Raw genomic sequence first — 19,499 nt, 5'->3', positions numbered from 1 at the left:
ACAGCAGGACAACACTCTACCAGCCAGCAGGACAACACTCTACTCTACCAGCCAGCAGGACAACACTCTACTCTACCAGCCAGCAGGACAACACTCTACCAGCCAGCAGGACAACACTCTACCAGCCAGCAGGACAACACTCTACCAGCCAGCAGGACAAAACTCTACCAGCCAGCAGGACAACACTCTACTATACCAGCCAACAGGACAACATTCTACTCTACCAGCCAGCAGGACAACACTCTACTCTACCAGCCAGCAGGACAACACTCTACCAGCCAGCAGGACAACACTCTACTCTACCAGCCAGCAGGACAACACTCTACTCTACCAGCCAACAGGACAACACTCTACTCTACCAGCCAGCAGGACAACACTCTACTCTACCAGCCAGCAGGACAACACTCTACTCTACCAGCCAACAGGACAACACTCTACTCTACCAGCCAACAGGACAACACTCTACTCTACCAGCCAGCAGGACAACACTCTACTCTACCAGCCAACAGGACAACACTCTACTCTACCAGCCAACAGGACAACACTCTACTCTACCAGCCAGCAGGACAACACTCTACTCTACCAGCCAACAGGACAACACTCTACTCTACCAGCCAGTATGACAACACTCTACTCTACCAGCCAGCAGGACAACACTCTACCAGCCAGCAGGACAACACTCTACTCTACCAGCCAGCAGGACAACACTCTACCAGCCAGCAGGACAACACTCTACCAGCCAGTAGGACAACACTCTACCAGCCAGCAGGACAACACTCTACTCTACCAGCCAGCAGGACAACACTCTACCAGCCACAACACTACTCTACCAGCCAACAGGACAACACTCTAGTCTACCAGCCAGCAGGACAACACTCTACTCTACCAGCCAGCAGGACAACACTCTACCAGCCAGCAGGAAAACACTCTACTCTACCAGCCAACAGGACAACACTCTACTCTACCAGCCAGCAGGACAACACTCTACTCTACCAGCCAGCAGGACAACACTCTACTCTACCAGCCAACAGGACAACACTCTACTCTACCAGCCAACAGGACAACACTCTACTCAACCAGCCAGCAGGCCAGCACTCTACTCTACCAGCCAACAGGACAACACTCTACTCTACCAGCCAACAGGACAACACTCTACTCTACCAGCCAACAGGACAACACTCTACTCTACCAGCCAGTAGGACAACACTCTACTCTACCAGCCAGCAGAAAAACACTCTACCAGCCAGCAGGACAACACTCTACTCTACCAGCCAGCAGGACAACACTCTACCAGCCAGCAGGACAACACTCTACAAGCCAGTAGGACAACACTCTACCAGCCAGCAGGACAACACTCTACTCTACCAGCCAACAGGACAACACTCTACTCTACCAGCCAACAGGACAACACTCTACTCTACCAGCCAACAGGACAACACTATACTCTACCAGCCAGCAGGACAACACTCTACTCTACCAGCCAGCAGGACAACACTCTACCAGCCAGCAGGACAACACTCTACTCTACCAGCCAGCAGGACAACACTCTACTCTACCAGCCAGCAGGACAACACTCTACTCTACCAGCCAACAGGACAACACTCTACTCTACCAGCCAGCAGGACAACACTCTACTCTACCAGCCAACAGGACAACACTCTACTCTACCAGCCAACAGGACAACACTCTACTCTACCAGCCAGCAGGACAACACTCTACTCTACCAGCCAACAGGACAACACTCTACTCTACCAGCCAGTAGGACAACACTCTACTCTACCAGCCAGCAGGACAACACTCTACCAGCCAGCAGGACAACACTCTACTCTACCAGCCAGCAGGACAACACTCTACCAGCCAGCAGGACAACAATCTACCAGCCAGCAGGACAACACTCTACCAGCCAACAGGACAACACTCTACTCTACCAGCCAGCAGGACAACACTCTACTCTACCAGCTAGCAGGACAACACTCTACCAGCCAGCAGGAAAACACTCTACTCTACCAGCCAACAGGACAACACTCTACTCTACCAGCCAGCAGGACAACACTCTACTCTACCAGCCAGCAGGACAACACTCTACTCTACCAGCCAACAGGACAACACTCTACTCTACCAGCCAACAGGACAACACTCTACTCTACCAGCCAGCAGGACAACACTCTACCAGCCACAACACTACTCTACCTGCCAACAGGACAACACTCTACTCTACCAGCCAACAGGACAACACTCTACTCTACCAGCCAGCAGGACAACACTCTACTCTACCAGCCAACAGGACAAAACTCTACTCTACCAGCCAACAGGACAACACTCTACTCTACCAGCCAGCAGGACAACACTCTACTCTACCAGCCAACAGGACAACACTCTACTCTACCAGCCAGTAGGACAACACTCTACTCTACCAGCCAGCAGGACAACACTCTACCAGCCAGCAGGACAACACTCTACTCTACCAGCCAGCAGGACAACACTCTACCAGCCAGCAGGACAACACTCTACCAGCCAGTAGGACAACACTCTACCAGCCAGCAGGACAACACTCTACTCTACCAGCCAGCAGGACAACACTCTACCAGCCACAACACTACTCTACCAGCCAACAGGACAACACTCTACTCTACCAGCCAGCAGGACAACACTCTACTCTACCAGCTAGCAGGACAACACTCTACCAGCCAGCAGGACAACACTCTACTCTACCAGCCAACAGGACAACACTCTACTCTACCAGCCAGCAGGACAACACTCTACCAGCCAGCAGGACAACACTCTACCAGCCAGTAGGACAACACTCTACCAGCCAGCAGGACAACACTCTACTCTACCAGCCAGCAGGACAACACTCTACCAGCCACAACACTCTACTCTACCAGTCAGCAGGACAACACTCTACTCTACCAGCCACAACACTCTACTCTACCAGTCAGTAGGACAACACTCTACTCTACCAGCCAGTAGGACAACACTCTACCAGCCAGTAGGACAACACTCTACCAGCCAGCAGGACAACACTCTACTCTACCAGCCAGCAGGACAACACTCTACCAGCCACAGCACTCTACTCTACCAGTCAGCAGGACAACACTCTACTCTACCAGCCACAACACTCTACTCTACCAGCCACAACACTCTACTCTACCAGTCAGTAGGACAACACTCTACTCTACCAGCCAGTAGGACAACACTCTACTCTACCAGCCACAACACTCTACTCTGCCAATTTATGGTCATGTCCTCCATTTATATTCAGTGACAGTGGCGCTGTGTGTTTGCGTGTGTGTGTTAGTGGCAGAGAGGAAGTCCTGATTAATTCGGTAGACAAAACAGACTGACGTAATTGTGTGGTCTGAGAAAACGTCCACATCACATGACCGACATGGGAAGGTCACCTTACAGGGAACAATGGAGGGTCATTTCTGTCATGGTTTCATCTAATAAGATTCTGATGGTTTAATTGAATAAGATTCTGATGGTTTAATTGAATAAGATTCTGATGGTTTAATTGAATAAGATTCTGATGGTTTAATTGAATAAGATTCTGATGGTTTAATTGAATAAGATTCTGATGGTTTAATTTAATAACATACATACTGATGGGTTCATCTAATAAGATAACAAACTAGAAAGACAGTCATTGACCCACTGCCACCCCTGCTTCAGACTCTCCCCTCCCCTCGCCTCGCCTCTCCTCTCCTCTCCTCTCCTCGCCTCGCCTCTCCTCTCCTCTCCCCTCCTTTCCTCTCCTTTCCTTTCCTCTCCTCTCCACTCATCTCCTCTCCTCTCCTCTCCTATTCCCTACTCTCCTCTCCTCTCCTCTCCTCTCCTCTCCCCTCCCTTCCTCTCCACTCATCTCCTCTCCTCTTCCCTCCTCTCCTCTCCTCTCCTCTCCACTCCTCTCCTCTCCTCTCCTCTCCACTCATCTCCTCTCCTCTCCTCTCCTCTCCTCTCCTCTCCCCTCTTCTCCTCTCCTCTCCTCTCCTCTCCCCTCTTCTCCTCTCCTCTCCTCTCCTCTCCACTCATCTCCTCTCCTCTCCTCTCCTCTCCTTCCCTTTCCTCTCCTCTACCCTCCCCTCAGTCAGAGAGAGATGCCTGACTGTGTCCCCACCAATTACCCCCATCGAACTGGAACAACTCTGACCTTTGGATCAACAACGTTCAGCCTTCATACATCTGAGGGCCCACTATTGTGTGTGAGTGTGTGTGTGTGTGTGTGTGTGTGTGTGTGTGTGTGTGTGTGTGTGTGTGTGTGTGTGTGTGTGTGTGTGTGTGTGTGTGTGTGTGTGTGTGTGTGTGTGTGTGTGTGTGTGTGTGTGTGTGTGTGTGTGTGTGCGTGTGTGTAAGTGTATGAGTGTGCATATATAGAGATTTAGCTTCTTCCGTCCTATCTAAACTCAGCATCGTAAATCCCAAACACGAGTTGACGCCAAAGTCACAGTCACCAATTAAAAGTGCCCCTCGCTGTTAAAATGGAGAAGCTACATTGCACTACTGTATATAGGGAAGATGGTATCATTTGGAACAGGAAGAGGGTACCATTTAAGACAGGAAGAGGGTGCCATTTAGGACAGGGTAGAGGGTTTAATTTAGGACAGGGAGTGGGTATCATTTAGGACAGGGAGTGGGTATCATTTAGGACAGGGTAGAGGGTTTAATTTAGGACAGGGAGGGGGTACCATTTAGGACAGGGTAGATGGTATCATTTAGGACAGGGAAGAGGGTTTAATTTAGGACAGGGTAGAGGGTACCATTTAGGACAGGGTAGAGGGTATCTTTTGGGACAGGGTAAAGGGTTTAATTTAGGACAGGGTAGAGGGTTTAATTTAGGACAGGGTAGAGGGTACCATTTACGACAGGGTAGAGGGTATCTTTTGGGACAGGGTAGAGGGTTTAATTTAGGACAGGGTAGAGGGTACCATTTACGACAGGGTAGAGGGTATCTTTTGGGACAGGGTAGAGGGTTTAATTTAGGACAGGGTAGAGGGTACCATTTACGACAGGATAGAGGGTATCTTTTGGGACAGGGTAGAGGGTACCATTTACGACAGGATAGAGGGTATCTTTTGGGACAGGGTTAGAATGGCACAATGCTAGTCTAGCAGGGTCATCAGACGCTGTTTTGGTTCAGCCCTGCAGCTCTGTCCTAACTCTTCCTATGCCACCTAATATTCTGCCACGTCACAGTTACAGACTTCATCTGAAGTGACAGGGTGTACAAAGGTCCTCCCTCTTGAGGTCGGGGCCAGAAGAACGAACTCAATCAAACAAACAATCATTCAAATCTATTTATGAAGCCCTTTTAAATAATTAACATCTATTTATAAAGCCCTTTTAAATGGTCTAAAAACTAACAAAGATGGCGCCGGAGAACAAGGCTGACGTTTTACGTATTCCTAACCAACTTATTGTTTTACTTATTTTATACATAATGTTGCCGCTACCGTCTCTTATGACAGAAAATAACATCAGGACATCAGGACTGTGATTACTCACCATGGACTGGCAAAATCCTTTTTTTCTCTTTAACGAGTCTGACGAGCCCGACGTGAATGTTATACTGCTTTCTCGGGAACAGGCCCAGATCCCCGTCATTTGCGTGAAGAGGAAGCAGAGAAAAAGGGGCCAGAGGGCGGGCCGCTTTCTGAGAATTCGTAGGCGATTGAATAAACCTCCATTTCCTTCCATTCTGTTAGCAAACGTACAATCTTTGGAGAATAAAATCGATGACCTACGAGGAAGATTAAACTCCAAAGGGGACATTCAAAACTGTAATATTTTGTGCTTCACGGAGGTGTGTCTGACTGACGACACTATCAACACACAGCTGGCTGGTTATATGCTGTACCGGCAGGACAGAACAGCGGTGTCTAGCAAGACAAGGGGCGGCCGACTATGTCTTTTTGTAAATAACAGCTGGTGCACGATATCTAAGGTCTCAAGGTTTTGCTCGTCTGAGTTAGAGTATCTAGTGATAAGCTGTAGACCACACTATCTACCTAGAGAGTTTGCATCTGTATTTTTTTGTAGCTGTCTATTTACCACCACAGACTGATGCTGGCACTAAGACCGCACTGAATGAGCTGTCTTCCGCCATGAGCAAACAGGAGAGCACCAGCTGTTCCGGAAGACAGTGTGATCACGCTCTCCAAAGCCGATGTGAGGAAGACCTTTAAACAGGTCAACATTCACAAGGCCGCAAGGCCAAATGGATTACCAGGACGTGTACTGTGATCACGTTCTCCGTAGCCGATGTGAGTAAGACCTTTAAACAGGTCAACAATCACAAGGCCGCAGAGCCAGACAGATTACCAGGATGTGTACTGTGATCACACTCTCCAAAGCCGATGTGAGTAAGACCTTTAAACAGGTCAACATTCTCAAGGACGCAGGGCCAGACAGATTACCAGGACGTGTACTGTGATCACGCTCTCCGTAGCCGATGTGAGTAAGACCTTTAAACAGGTCAACATTCTCAAGGCCGCAGGGCCAGACAGATTACCAGGACGTGTACTGTGAGCTTGCGCTGACAAACTGGCAAGTGTCTTCACTGACATTTTCAACCTCTCCCTGTCTGAGTCTGTAATACCAACATGTTTCAAGCAGACCACCATAGTCCCTTTGCCCAAGAACACTAAGGTAACCTGCATAAATGACTCGTAGCACTTACGTCTGTAGCCATGAAGTGCTTTGAAAGGCTGGCCATGGCTCACATCAACACCATCATGCCAGAAACCCTAGACCCACTCCAATTCGCACACCGCCCCAACATAACCACAGGTGACGCAATCTCAATCGCACTCCACACTGCCCTTTCCCACCTGGACAAAAGGAACACCTATGTGAGAATGATATTCATTGACTACAGCTCAAGTTCAACACCATAGCGCCCTCAAAGCTCATCAAAAAGCTAAGGATCCTGGGACTAAACACCTCCCTCTGCAACTGGGTCCTGGACTTCCTGACAGGCCGCCCCAAGTGGTGAGGGTAGGTAACAACACATCCGCCACGCTGATCTTCAACAAAGGGGCACCTCAGGGGTGCGTGCTCAGTCCCCTCCTATACTCCCTGTTCACTCATGACTGCACGGCCAGGCATGACTCCAAAACCATCATTAAGTTTGCAGATGACACAACAGTGGTAGGCCTGATCACCGACAACAACGAGACAGCCTGTTGGGAGGAGGTCAGATACCTGGCCGTGTGGTGCCAGGACTACAACCTCTCTCTCAACGTGATCAAGACAAAGGAAATTATTGTGGACTACAGGAAAAGGAGGGCCAAGCACGCCCCCATTCTCATCGATGGGGCTGTAGTGGAGCAGGTTGAGAGCTTCAAGTTCCTTGGTGTCCACATGAGCAACAAACTAACATGGTCCAAGCACACCAAGACAGTCGTGAAGAGGGCACGACAAAACCTATTCCCCCTCAGGAGACTGAAATCATTTGTCACATGGGTCCTCAGATCCTCAAATGGTTCTACAGCTGCACCATCAAGAGCATCCTGGTTGCATCACCGACTGCAAGGCAATACAGAGGGTAGTACGTACAACCCAGTACATCACTGGAGCAAAGCTTCCTGCCATGCAGGACCTCTATACCAGGCGGCGTCAGAGGAAGGCTCTAAAAATTGTCAAAGACTCCAGCCCCCCTAGTCATAGACTGTTCTCTCTGCTACCACACGGCAAGCGGTACCGGAGCGCCAAGTCTAGGTCCAAGACGCTTCTAAACAGCTTCTACCCCCCAAACCATAAGACTGCTGAACACCTAATCAAATGGCTACCCAGACTATTTGCATTGCCCTTCCCCCCTTCCCCCTCTTTTACACCACTGCTACTCTCTGTTGTTATCATCTATGCATAGTCACTTTAATAACTCTACCTACATGTACATACTACCTCAACTAACCGGTGCCCCCACTCATTGTTTCTGTACTGGTGCCCCCCCTGTGTTTGGCTATTGGTATTCAGCATTTATATACTATAATAACTATTGTTATTTTACTGATGCTCTTTTAATGACTTGTTACTTTTATTTCTTATTCTTATTTTTATTATTATTATTTTTAAACTGCATTGTTGGTTAGGGGCTCGTAAGTAAGCGTTTCACTGTAAGGTCTACTACACCTGTTGTATTCAGCATTTCACTGTAAGGTCTACTACACCTGTTGTATTCAGCGTTTCACTGTAAGGTCTACTACACCTGTTGTATTCAGCGTTTCACTGTAAGGTCTACTACACCTGTTGTATTCAGCGTTTCACTGTAAGGTCTACTACCCCTGTTGTATTCAGCGTTTCACTGTAAGGTCTACTACACCTGTTGTATTCAGCATTTCAATGTAAGGTCTACTACACTTGTTGTATTCAGCATTTCACTGTAAGGTCTACTACACCTGTTGTATTCAGCGTTTCACTGTAAGGTCTACTACACCTGTTGTATTCAGCATTTCACTGTAAGGTCTACTACACTTGTTGTATTCAGCATTTCACTGTAAGGTCTACTACACCTGTTGTATTCAGCATTTCACTGTAAGGTCTACTACACATGTTGTATTCAGCATTTCACTGTAAGGTCTACTACACCTGTTGTATTTAGCATTTCACTGTAAGGTCTACTACACCTGTTGTATTCAGCATTTCACTGTAAGGTCTACTACACCTGTTGTATTCATCATTTCACTGTAAGGTCTACTACACCTGTTGTATTCAGCATTTCACTGTGAGGTTTACTACACCTGTTGTATTCAGCATTTCACTGTAAGGTCTACTACACCTGTTGTATTCAGCATTTCACTGTAAGGTCTACTACACCTGTTGTATTCAGCATTTCACTGTGAGGTTTACTACACCTGTTGTATTCAGCATTTCACTGTGAGGTCTACTACACCTGTTGTATTCAGCATTTCACTGTAAGGTCTACTACACCTGTTGTATTCAGCATTTCACTGTAAGGTCTACTACACCTGTTGTATTCATCATTTCACTGTAAGGTCTACTACACCTGTTGTATTCAGCATTTCACTGTAAGGTCTACTACACCTGTTGTATTCAGCATTTCACTGTAAGGTCTACTACACCTGTTGTATTCAGCATTTCACTGTGAGGTCTACTACACCTGTTGTATTCAGCATTTCACTGTAAGGTCTACTACACCTGTTGTATTCAGCATTTCACTGTAAGGTCTACTACACCTGTTGTATTCAGCATTTCACTGTAAGGTCTACTACACCTGTTGTATTCAGCATTTCACTGTAAGGTCTACTACACCTGTTGTATTCAGCATTTCACTGTAAGGTCTACTACACCTGTTGTATTCAGCATTTCACTGTAAGGTCTACTACACCTGTTGTATTCAGCATTTCACTGTGAGGTCTACTACACCTGTTGTATTCAGCATTTCACTGTAAGGTCTACTACACCTGTTGTATTCAGCATTTCACTGTAAGGTCTACTACACCTGTTGTATTCAGCATTTCACTGTAAGGTCTACTACACCTGTTGTATTCAGCATTTCACTGTAAGGTCTACTACACCTGTTGTATTCAGCATTTCACTGTAAGGTCTACTACACCTGTTGTATTCAGCATTTCACTGTGAGGTCTACTACACCTGTTGTATTCAGCATTTCACTGTAAGGTCTACTACACCTGTTGTATTCAGCATTTCACTGTAAGGTCTACTACACCTGTTGTATTCAGCATTTCACTGTAAGGTCTACTACACCTGTTGTATTCAGCATTTCACTGTACGGTCTACTACACCTGTTGTATTCAGCATTTCACTGTGAGGTCTACTACACCTGTTGTATTCAGCATTTCACTGTAAGGTCTACTACACCTGTTGTATTCATCATTTCACTGTAAGGTCTACTACACCTGTTGTATTCAGCATTTCACTGTAAGGTCTACTACACCTGTTGTATTCATCATTTCACTGTAAGGTCTACTACACCTGTTGTATTCAGCATTTCACTGTAAGGTCTACTACACCTGTTGTATTCAGCATTTCACTGTAAGGTCTACTACACCTGTTGTATTCAGCATTTCACTGTAAGGTCTACTACACCTGTTGTATTCAGCATTTCAATGTAAGGTCTACTACACCTGTTGTATTCAGCATTTCACTGTAAGGTCTACTACACCTGTTGTATTCAGCATTTCACTGTAAGGTCTACTACACCTGTTGTATTCAGCATTTCACTGTAAGGTCTACTACACCTGTTGTATTCAGCATTTCACTGTACGGTCTACTACACCTGTTGTATTCAGCATTTCACTGTGAGGTCTACTACACCTGTTGTATTCAGCATTTCACTGTAAGGTCTACTACACCTGTTGTATTCATCATTTCACTGTAAGGTCTACTACACCTGTTGTATTCAGCATTTCACTGTAAGGTCTACTACACCTGTTGTATTCATCATTTCACTGTAAGGTCTACTACACCTGTTGTATTCAGCATTTCACTGTAAGGTCTACTACACCTGTTGTATTCAGCATTTCACTGTAAGGTCTACTACACCTGTTGTATTCGGCGCACGTGACTAACAACATTTGATTGAAATCATTAAAACCTACTTATAAAGCCCTTTTAAATCAGCAGTTGTCCCAAAGTGTTGTCACAACTCCTCTCTCTCAATCTGAATCAAACATGAGAGATCTTACTTAAATGCAGGCTGTGAGAGAAACCATATGCTCCCAATTACAGTAGCAGTAATTCACTTCTCTTCGGTCATTCTCCATTCTCCTGTCTTCTCTGAGCCAGGCTGTGACAGGGTAATAGCAGAGAGGCAAACCACAGAATGTGTGTGAACGGTTAAACTTAATGAGAGAGCCAGAGCACCACAACTTCTTAAACCAGCAGAGAAGAGAAGAGAGAAAGAGAGAGAGAGAGAGAGAGAGAGAGATAGACAGAGAGAGAGACACACACAGAGAGAGACACACAGAGACAGAGAAACAGAGAGAGAGAGGGAGAGAGAGAGAGAGAGAGAGAGAGAGAGAGAGAGAGAGAGAGAGAGAGAGAGAGAGAGACACAGAGAGAGACACACAGAGAGAGACACACAGAGAGAGACACACAGAGACAGAGAAACACAGAGAGAGAGAGAGAGAGAGAGAGAGAGACACAGAGAGAGACACACAGAGAGAGACATACAGAGAGACACACAGAGACAGAGAAACACAGAGAGAGAGATAGAGAGAGAGAGAGAGAGAGAGAGACACACACAGAGAGAGACACACAGAGAGAGACACAGAGAGAGACACAGAGACAGAGAAACACAGAGAGAGAGAGAGAGAGAGAGAGAGAGAGAGAGAGAGACACACACAGAGAGAGACACAGAGAGAGACACACAGAGAGAGACATACAGAGACAGAGAAACACAGAGAGAGAGAGAGAGACACACACAGAGACAGAGAAACACAGAGAGAGACACACAGAGAGAGAGACAGAGAGAAAGAGAGAAAGAGAGCGGGAGAGCACACTGCCAACAAAATGAGGTGGAAACTGAGCAGCACTTCCTAACCTCCTGCCAAATGTATGACACATATTTCCCTCAGATTACACAGACCCACAAAGAATTCGAAAACAAATCCAATTTTGATAAACTCTCATATCTATTGGGTGAAATACCACAGTGTGACATCACAGCAGCAGGATGTGTGACCTGTTGCCACGAGAAAAGGGCAACCAGTGAAGAACAAACACCATTGTAAATACAACCCATATTTATGCTTATTTATTTTCCCTTGAACTATTTGCACATAATATGATATTTCAAATGTCTTTATTCTTTTGGAACTTTTGTGATATTTACTGTTAATTTGTATTGTTTATTTCACTTTTGTTTATTATCCATTTCTGTAAGCTGGTAGACGAGAAACAAATACAGGGAGTGAACATTTAATTAACAACGGACATGAAACAGGACGGGACAGCGTCTGGACATGAAAACATAACGACATTAATGCTGACAAATGGGAAATAAACAAGGTGAAGGAGTCCAGGTGAGTCCAATGAGCGCTGATGCGCGTAATGATGGTGACAGGTGTGCGTAATGAAGGGCAGCCTGGCGCCCGAGAGGGAGAGCGGGAGCAGGCGTGACAATTTCACTTGCTTTAGCAATGTAAACCAGTGGAGGCTCCTCAGAGAAGGAAGGTAATTTTGATAAAACTATACTAAATATGTCAGAAAATAATTGATTAAATACAATGTTTTGTGGCCTCCTGCATCGCAATGCTAGCTGTGCCACCAGAAACTCTGGGTTTCGAGTCCAGGCTCTGTCGCAGTCGGCCGTGACCGGGAGGTCCATGGGGTGACGCACAATTGGCCTAGCGCCGTCTGGGTTAGGGAGGGTTTGGCTTGGATATCCTTGTCTCATCGTGCACTAGTGACTCCTGTGGCGCAGTGCTTGCTGACAAGGTCGCTAGGGACACAGTGTTTCCTCCGACACATTGGTGCCGGAGGTGTTAAGAAGCAGTGTGGCTTGGTTGGGTTGTGTTTCGGAGGATGCATGTCTCTCCCGAGCCCGTACGGGAGATGTAGCGATGAGACAAGATAGTAACTACTAAAAACAATTGGATACCACAAAATTGGGGTGAAAAAAGGGGGTAAAATTCTAAAAAATATATGTTTTGTAATGAAGGTTCGACCGCATTGTCTGGGCCAGGATACAAGACATTTCTGGACTTGTTGTGCTCACTTGAACAGGTAGGTCCTTTTGTCATCAAAGCCTGTCATTCTCTGGCTTTATGGAGCTTTCAAGACAACTGGGAACTGGGAAAGAAAACAAGGTCAAATCATGATGACGTCAGTGACCTTCAGGTTGTAGCTCTAGAAAGAGGCCAGAGTTCCCAACTTGGATGACCGTTCAAAATCTATTTTCAGTCGGAAACTCTTTTTCCCCGAGTTCCCAGCTGTCTTGAACTCAATGATGTCAGATTTCCCAGTTCAGAGTAAATAGTTGTTTTAAAATCATCCTGGATGAAAAGAGACCCTTAAACACAGACTTGGGACCACTCCACTGAATAGCAGGCCTGTGATTGCTTTGCCATGCTTGCAGTTAACCACTGATTCCTCCCAAACCACTCATTGTTTAATTTGCCATTTCCAACTTGTTGTGTAATGTTTATGAGCAACGACACGTTTCTATATCTATAATTTCTCTTCATAAGACAAGGATGGAAAAGGATTGAAAAGTATTGAAAAGGATTTGCCAGTAGATTGTCGACTTGAGTTATGATGATGACCGCTAGCTTACTAGCTAAGAATTTGACACTGTGTCATGTTCAGACGGGTTCAAGGCAAAGGCTGGAAGATGAGAAGGCAGCAAGCACGACAAGAGGATCCAGAGATCTTTCACAGGAGGAGGCGCGGGTGCAGGGCACTCCGGATGTTAGGTACACCTTCAAGGCACTGTAAGAGTCAATTCATGATAACATCAAGTCTCAGATAGCACAGAGATACTAAAGCCTGGACAGCATGCGATTCCCGAAGTTGTTAGATAAAAGTACATTTGATTCATTAAAAGAGAAAATGCCTCAGATGATCTTCCATCCTCGGTCCACACATATACCCCGGGTCTTCCATCCTCGGTCCACACATATACCCCGGGTCTTCCATCCTCGGTCCACACATATACCCTGGGTCTTCCATCCTCGGTCCACACATATACCCCGGGTCTTCTCTCCTCGGTCCACACATATACCCCGGGTCTTCCATCCTCGGTCCACACATATACCCCGGGTCTTCTCTCCTCGGTCCACACATATACCCCGGGTCTTCCATCCTCGGTCCACACATATACCCCGGGTCTTCCATCCTCGGTCCACACATATACCCCGGGTCTTCCATCCTCGGTCCACACATATACCCTGGGTCTTCCATCCTCCTGAATGTTTCATGTCACCAGCCTCCCCGCCCGTAAGAAATATGTTTCCCATGCAAATAAAGCCCCTTCAATTGAATTGAAATGTATTTGAGAGAGAGAGAGAACTCCAAAGCCACATCATGAGGCAGGAAGTGAGTTTGGAATAACATTACAATGCTTTTCAGAGTGGCCACAGCCATCTATGACAGGTTCTCGCTCTAAATTCAATTCAATTCAAGCTTTATTGGCAACATGTGTTTACACCGCCAGAGCAAGTGAACTAGATAATAAACAAAAGTGAAAATAAACAACAAAAATGAACAGTAAACATTGCACTCACAAAAGACATTTCAAATGTCATATGTCTATATACAGTGTTGTAACGATGTGCAAATAGTTCAAGTACAAAAGGAAAAAATAAATAAGCATAAATATGGGTTGTATTTAGAATGGCGTTTGTTCTTCACTGGTTGCTCTTTTCTCGTGGCAACAGGTCACAAGTATTGCTGCTGTGATGTCACACTGTGGTATTTCACCCAGTAGATATGGGAGTTTATCAAAATTACTTTTGTTTTTTAATTATTTGTGGGTCTGTGTAATCTGAGGGAAATATGTGTCTCTAATATGTGTCATATATTTGGCAGGAGGTTTAAGAAGTGCAGCTCAGTTTCCACCTAATTTTGTGGTCAGTGTGCACGTATCCTGTCTTCTCTTGAGAGCCATGTCTGCCTACGGCGGCCTTTCTCAATAGCAAGGCTATGCTCATTAAGTCTGTACATAGTCAAAGCTTTCCTTCAGTTTGGGTCAGTCACAGTGGTCAGGTATTCTGCCACTGTGTACTCTCTGTTTAGGATTAGTTTGCCTTTGGCCTAGATTTTTGTTTATTCTTTCCAATGTGTCAAGTAATTATCTTTTTGTTTTCTCATGATTTGGTTGGGTCTAATTGTGTTGCTGTCCTGGGGCTCTGTGGGGTGTGTTCGTGTTTGTGAACAGAGCCCCAGGACCAGCCAGGTTAATTTTTCTGTAGGTGATGGCTTTGTTATGGAAGGTTTGGGAATCACTTCCTTTTAAGTGGTTGTAGAATTTAACGGCTCTTTTCTGGATTTTGATAATTAGTGGCTATCGGCCTAATTCTGCTCTGCATGCATTATTTGGTGTTTAATGTTGTACACGGATGATATTTATGCAGAGTCTCAATTTGGTGTTGATCGCATTTTGGGAATTCTTGGTTGGTGAGCGGACCCCAGACCTCCCAACCATAAAGGGAAATGGGTTCTATAATGGATTTAGATATTTTTTGCCAGATCCTGATTGGTCGAATTGTATGTTTCTTTTGATGTACGTATCGTTTGTTGTGTGCTCTGGGGCAACGGTGTCTAGATGGAATTTGTATTTGTCGTCCTGGCAACTGGACCTTTTTTGGAACACCGTTATTTTGAGACTGAGATTTACTGTCAGGTCTGACAGAATCTGTGCAGAAGATCTAGGTGCTCCTTGTTGCTCAAGGTTGGGGACAGACGCACCAGATTCTAGTAGGGTGAGGCCGGGTGCTGTTGACTGTTCTAGTGCCAATTTGCAGATATATACAGTTGAAGTCGGAGGTTTACATACACTTAGGTTGGAGTCATTAAAACTCGTTTTTCAACCACTCCACAAATTTCTTGTTAACAAACTATAGTTTTGGCAAGTCGGTTAGGACATCTACTTTGTGCATGACACAAGTAATTTCTCCAACAATTGTTTACAGACAGATTAGTTAATTTATAATTCACTGTTTGGAGGAAAAAGGGGGAGGCTTGCTAGCCGATGAACACCATACCAACTGTGAAGCATGGGGGTGGCAGCATCATGTTGTGGGGGTACTTTGCTACAGGAGGGACTGGTGCACTTCACAGAATAGATGACATCATGAGGATGGTAAAATTATGTGGATATTTTGAAGCAACATCTCAAGACATCAGTCAGGAAGTTAAAGCTTGGTTGCAAATGGGTCTTCCAAATGGACAATGACCCCGAGCATACTTCCAAAGTTGTGGCAAAATGGCTTATGGACAACAAGGTCAAGGTATTGGAGTGGCCATCACAAAGCCCTGACCTCAATCCTATAGAAAATGTGTGGGCAGAACTGAAAAAGCGTGTTCGAGCAAGGAGGCCTACAAACCTGACTCAGTTACACCCGCTCTGTCAGGATGAATGGGCCAAAACTCACCCAACTTATTGTGGGAAGCTTGTAGAAACGTTTGACCCAAGTTAAACAATTTAAAGGCAATGCTACCAAACACTAATTGAGTGTATGTAAACTTCTGACCCACTGGGAATGTGATGAAAGAAATAAAAGCTTAAATAAATCATTCTCTCTACTATTATTCTGACATTTCACATTCTTAAAATAAAGCGGTGATCCTAACTGACCTGAGACAGGGAATTTTTACTAGGATAAAATGTATTGAGTTTAAATGTATTTGGCTAAGGTGTATGTAAACTTCCGATTTCAACTCTAATTGGAGAATCCAGTGGGTTCTGGTAGTCTTTAATAGTTGATTCTAAGATTTGTATTTGATCATATACTGTATATGTTTTTGCTGTCTGATCTTTGTGAAGGCTCAGGTTTTCTGGGTCTCTATGTTTTTGGTTGGATAGGTTTCTCAATTTCTTTCTTCGGTTTTTGCATTCTTCATCAAACCATTTGTCATTGTTGTAAATTTTCTTAGGTTTTCTGATTTGATAGGGAAGTTGAGAGGTCAAATATACACTAACGTTCAAAAGTTTGGGGTCACTTAGAAATGTCCTTGTTTTTCAAAGAAAAGCACATTTCTTGTCCATTAAAATAACATCAAATTGATCAGAAATACAGTGTAGACATTGTTAATGTTGTAAATGAGAATTGTAACTGGAAACGGCTGATTTTTAATGGAATATCTACATAGGCGTACAGAGGCCCATTATCAGCAACCATCACTACTGTGTTCCAATGGCATGTTGTGTTAGCTAATCCAAGTTTATTATTTTAAAAAGGCTAATTGATCATTAGAAAAGCCTTTTGCAATTATGTTAGCACAGCTGAAAACTGTTGTTCTGATTTAAAGAATCAATAAAACTGGCCTTCTTTAAACTAGTTGAGTATCTGGAGCATCAGCATTTCTGGGTTCGATTACAGGCTCAAAATGGCCAGAAACAAATAACTTTCTTCTGAAACTCATCAGTCTATTCTTGTTCTGAGAAATGAAGGCTATTCCATGGGAGAAATTGCAAAGAGACCGAAGATCTCATACAACACATTGTACTCCCTTCACAGTACAGCACAAACTGGCTCTAACCAGAATAGAAAGAGGAGTGGGAGGCCCCGGTGCACAACTGAGCAAGAGGACAAGTACATTAGAGTGTCTAGTTTGAGAAACAGATGCCTCCCAAGTCCTCAACTGGCAGCTTAATTAAATAGTACCCGGAAAACACCAGTCTCAACGTCAACAGCGGAGAGGCGACTCTGGGATGCTGGCCTTCTAGGCAGTTTTGCAAAGAAAAATCCATTGATCTCAGACTGGCCAATAAAAAGAAAAGATTAAGATGGGGAAAAAGAACACAGACACTGGACAGAGGAACTCTGCCTAGAAGGCCAGCATCCAGGAGTCGCCTCTCCACATCTGCATTGCTTTGCGTTTATGGTTTTTGTATGAACACTTAGTGTCGTCTGCTGATGTCAGGGCTTTACTACAAATGCAAAGAGGAAAGAGTATAACTGTTCAGTTGAACCACTGAATCACAACCGTCTGTGATGGAGAGTTGAGGGACCTCTGGGGTCAGCTGAAGGTAGAGAGCTAGTCTCGGGTAACCAGACATCACACCGTAAACATTCTGGGGTTTTGGGCTAGTACAGAACCCGACGCCATTCACTGTAGGTTCTAATGTAAACAGACATCAGGCTGTTAGTGGACTAACTCACTGTGAGAGAAAATAAACGTTTGTAATAGAGCCTTAAGGTGGTAGCGAACCTTTAGCCCTTACGGAGTAAACAGTAGGGAACAGACTGCCTCACCTCCAACGAACTGTATCCCCCCGGCCACACGTCCGACGGTCCTGGAGATGAGGTCAGAGATGCAACATCCCATGAGGGCTGTGAGGGCCACCAGGAGCAGCAGACCACAGCCCACGCCCGTCACCACCGTACAGATCCTCCACTCCAGACTAGGTATCCCCTGGAAGGAAGCATAGCGCCCACACTGCTCCAGGATCACTGTGGCCTGGCTCTCCTCGTCGCGCACCGGGTACGAGCACCGTCGGAAGGTGCCGAACGAGACCGGCTTGTCCATCTGGGAACCGAGCAGCCAGTAAGGCATGAAGAAGCCGACACAGGAGGCCGCGGCGCAGAGCAGGGAGAGGAGGGTCCAGATTACACCGGCACAGGTCAGGCTGGAGGCCATGGCGATTGATGGGTAAAAAGTTCACTATTATATAACTAGAAGACTAAGTTGCCAGAATAGACAAAAAAAAAAGGAGATTTAGCTTTTGTTGAGCTCTTGACTCCACCACTGACTACCAGCATGTCTCTGTCTCTCCCCTCGTACTGACTGACTTCTGTCCCCTGCGGAGAGAGAGAGAGAGAGAGAGACAGAGAGAGAGAGAGAGAGAGAGAGAGAGAGAGAGAGAGAGAGAGAGACAGAGAGAGAGAGAGAGACAGAGAGAGAGAGAGAGAGAGAGAGAGTAGACTGTAAAAAATAGAGACTCAAAACATCATGATTGTGTAATGAAACCATTAAAAGCAGTGCACCTAATCTGAGATCTGGTGTTTGAAGGGTGTTTGAACGTAAACCCAATGTAAGTGATATGTTACACAGAAAACGTTTACTGAACAAAAATATTAACGAAACATGCAACAATTTCTACAATTTTACTGAGTTACAGTTCATACAATCAGTCAATTAAAATACATTCATTAGGGCCTAATCTGTGGATTTCACATGACTGAGCAGGGGTGCAGCCATTGGTGGGCCTTGGAGGGCATAGGCCCACCCACTTGGCAGCAAGGCCAACCACTGGAGAGCCAGGCCCAGCCAATCAGAATGAGTTTTCCCCCACAAAAGGGCTTTATTACAGACAAAAATACTCTCCTCAGCACTTTTACTTGAGTCATTTTCTATTTCTATTTTCTATTTTCTTTTAGTCAAGTATGACAATTGGGTCATACTTTTCACCACTGCCATTTTAGCCTTTAGCCTGTAGCTTCGGCCATTTTAGCCTTTAGCCTGTAGCTTCGGCCCTTTTAGCCTTTAGCCTGTAGCTTCGGCCCTTTTAGCCTTTAGCCTGTAGCTTCGGCCCTTTTAGCCTTTAGCCTGTAGCTTCGGCCCTTTTAGCCTTTAGCCTGTAGCTTCGGCACTTTTAGCCTTTAGCCTGTAGCTTCGGCCATTTTAGCCTTTAGCCTGTAGCTTCGGCCCTTTTAGCCTTTAGCCTGTAGCTTCGGCCCTTTTAGCCTTTAGCCTGTAGCTTCGGCCCTTTTAGCCTTTAGCCTGTAGCTTCGGCCCTTTTAGCCTTTAGCCTGTAGCTTCGGCCCTTTTAGCCTTTAGCCTGTAGCTTCGGCCCTTTTAGCCTTTAGCCTGTAGCTTCGGCCCTTTTAGCCTTTAGCCTGTAGCTTCGGCCC

At 45.5% G+C, this 19,499-nt stretch overlaps 1 protein-coding gene across 1 annotated transcript in view; it reads right to left on the bottom strand.

The window, feature by feature from the left end:
• LOC139386049 (LHFPL tetraspan subfamily member 6 protein) overlaps positions 1-19,499 on the bottom strand; it is a 182,702-nt gene that overhangs the window by 151,225 nt on the left and 11,978 nt on the right. Inside the window, exon 2 of the mRNA XM_071131463.1 lies at positions 17,901-18,446. Coding sequence (XP_070987564.1) covers positions 17,901-18,285 — 385 coding nt within the window. The 5' untranslated portion in view covers positions 18,286-18,446. The remainder of the gene's footprint in view (positions 1-17,900; positions 18,447-19,499) is intronic.

The sequence above is a fragment of the Oncorhynchus clarkii genome, chromosome 27 (assembly GCF_045791955.1).
Source record: "Oncorhynchus clarkii lewisi isolate Uvic-CL-2024 chromosome 27, UVic_Ocla_1.0, whole genome shotgun sequence".
NCBI classification, from domain to species: domain Eukaryota; kingdom Metazoa; phylum Chordata; class Actinopteri; order Salmoniformes; family Salmonidae; genus Oncorhynchus; species Oncorhynchus clarkii.
Note: the sequence above shows the minus strand (reverse complement) of the source record. Positions and strands in the feature narration are given on the sequence as shown.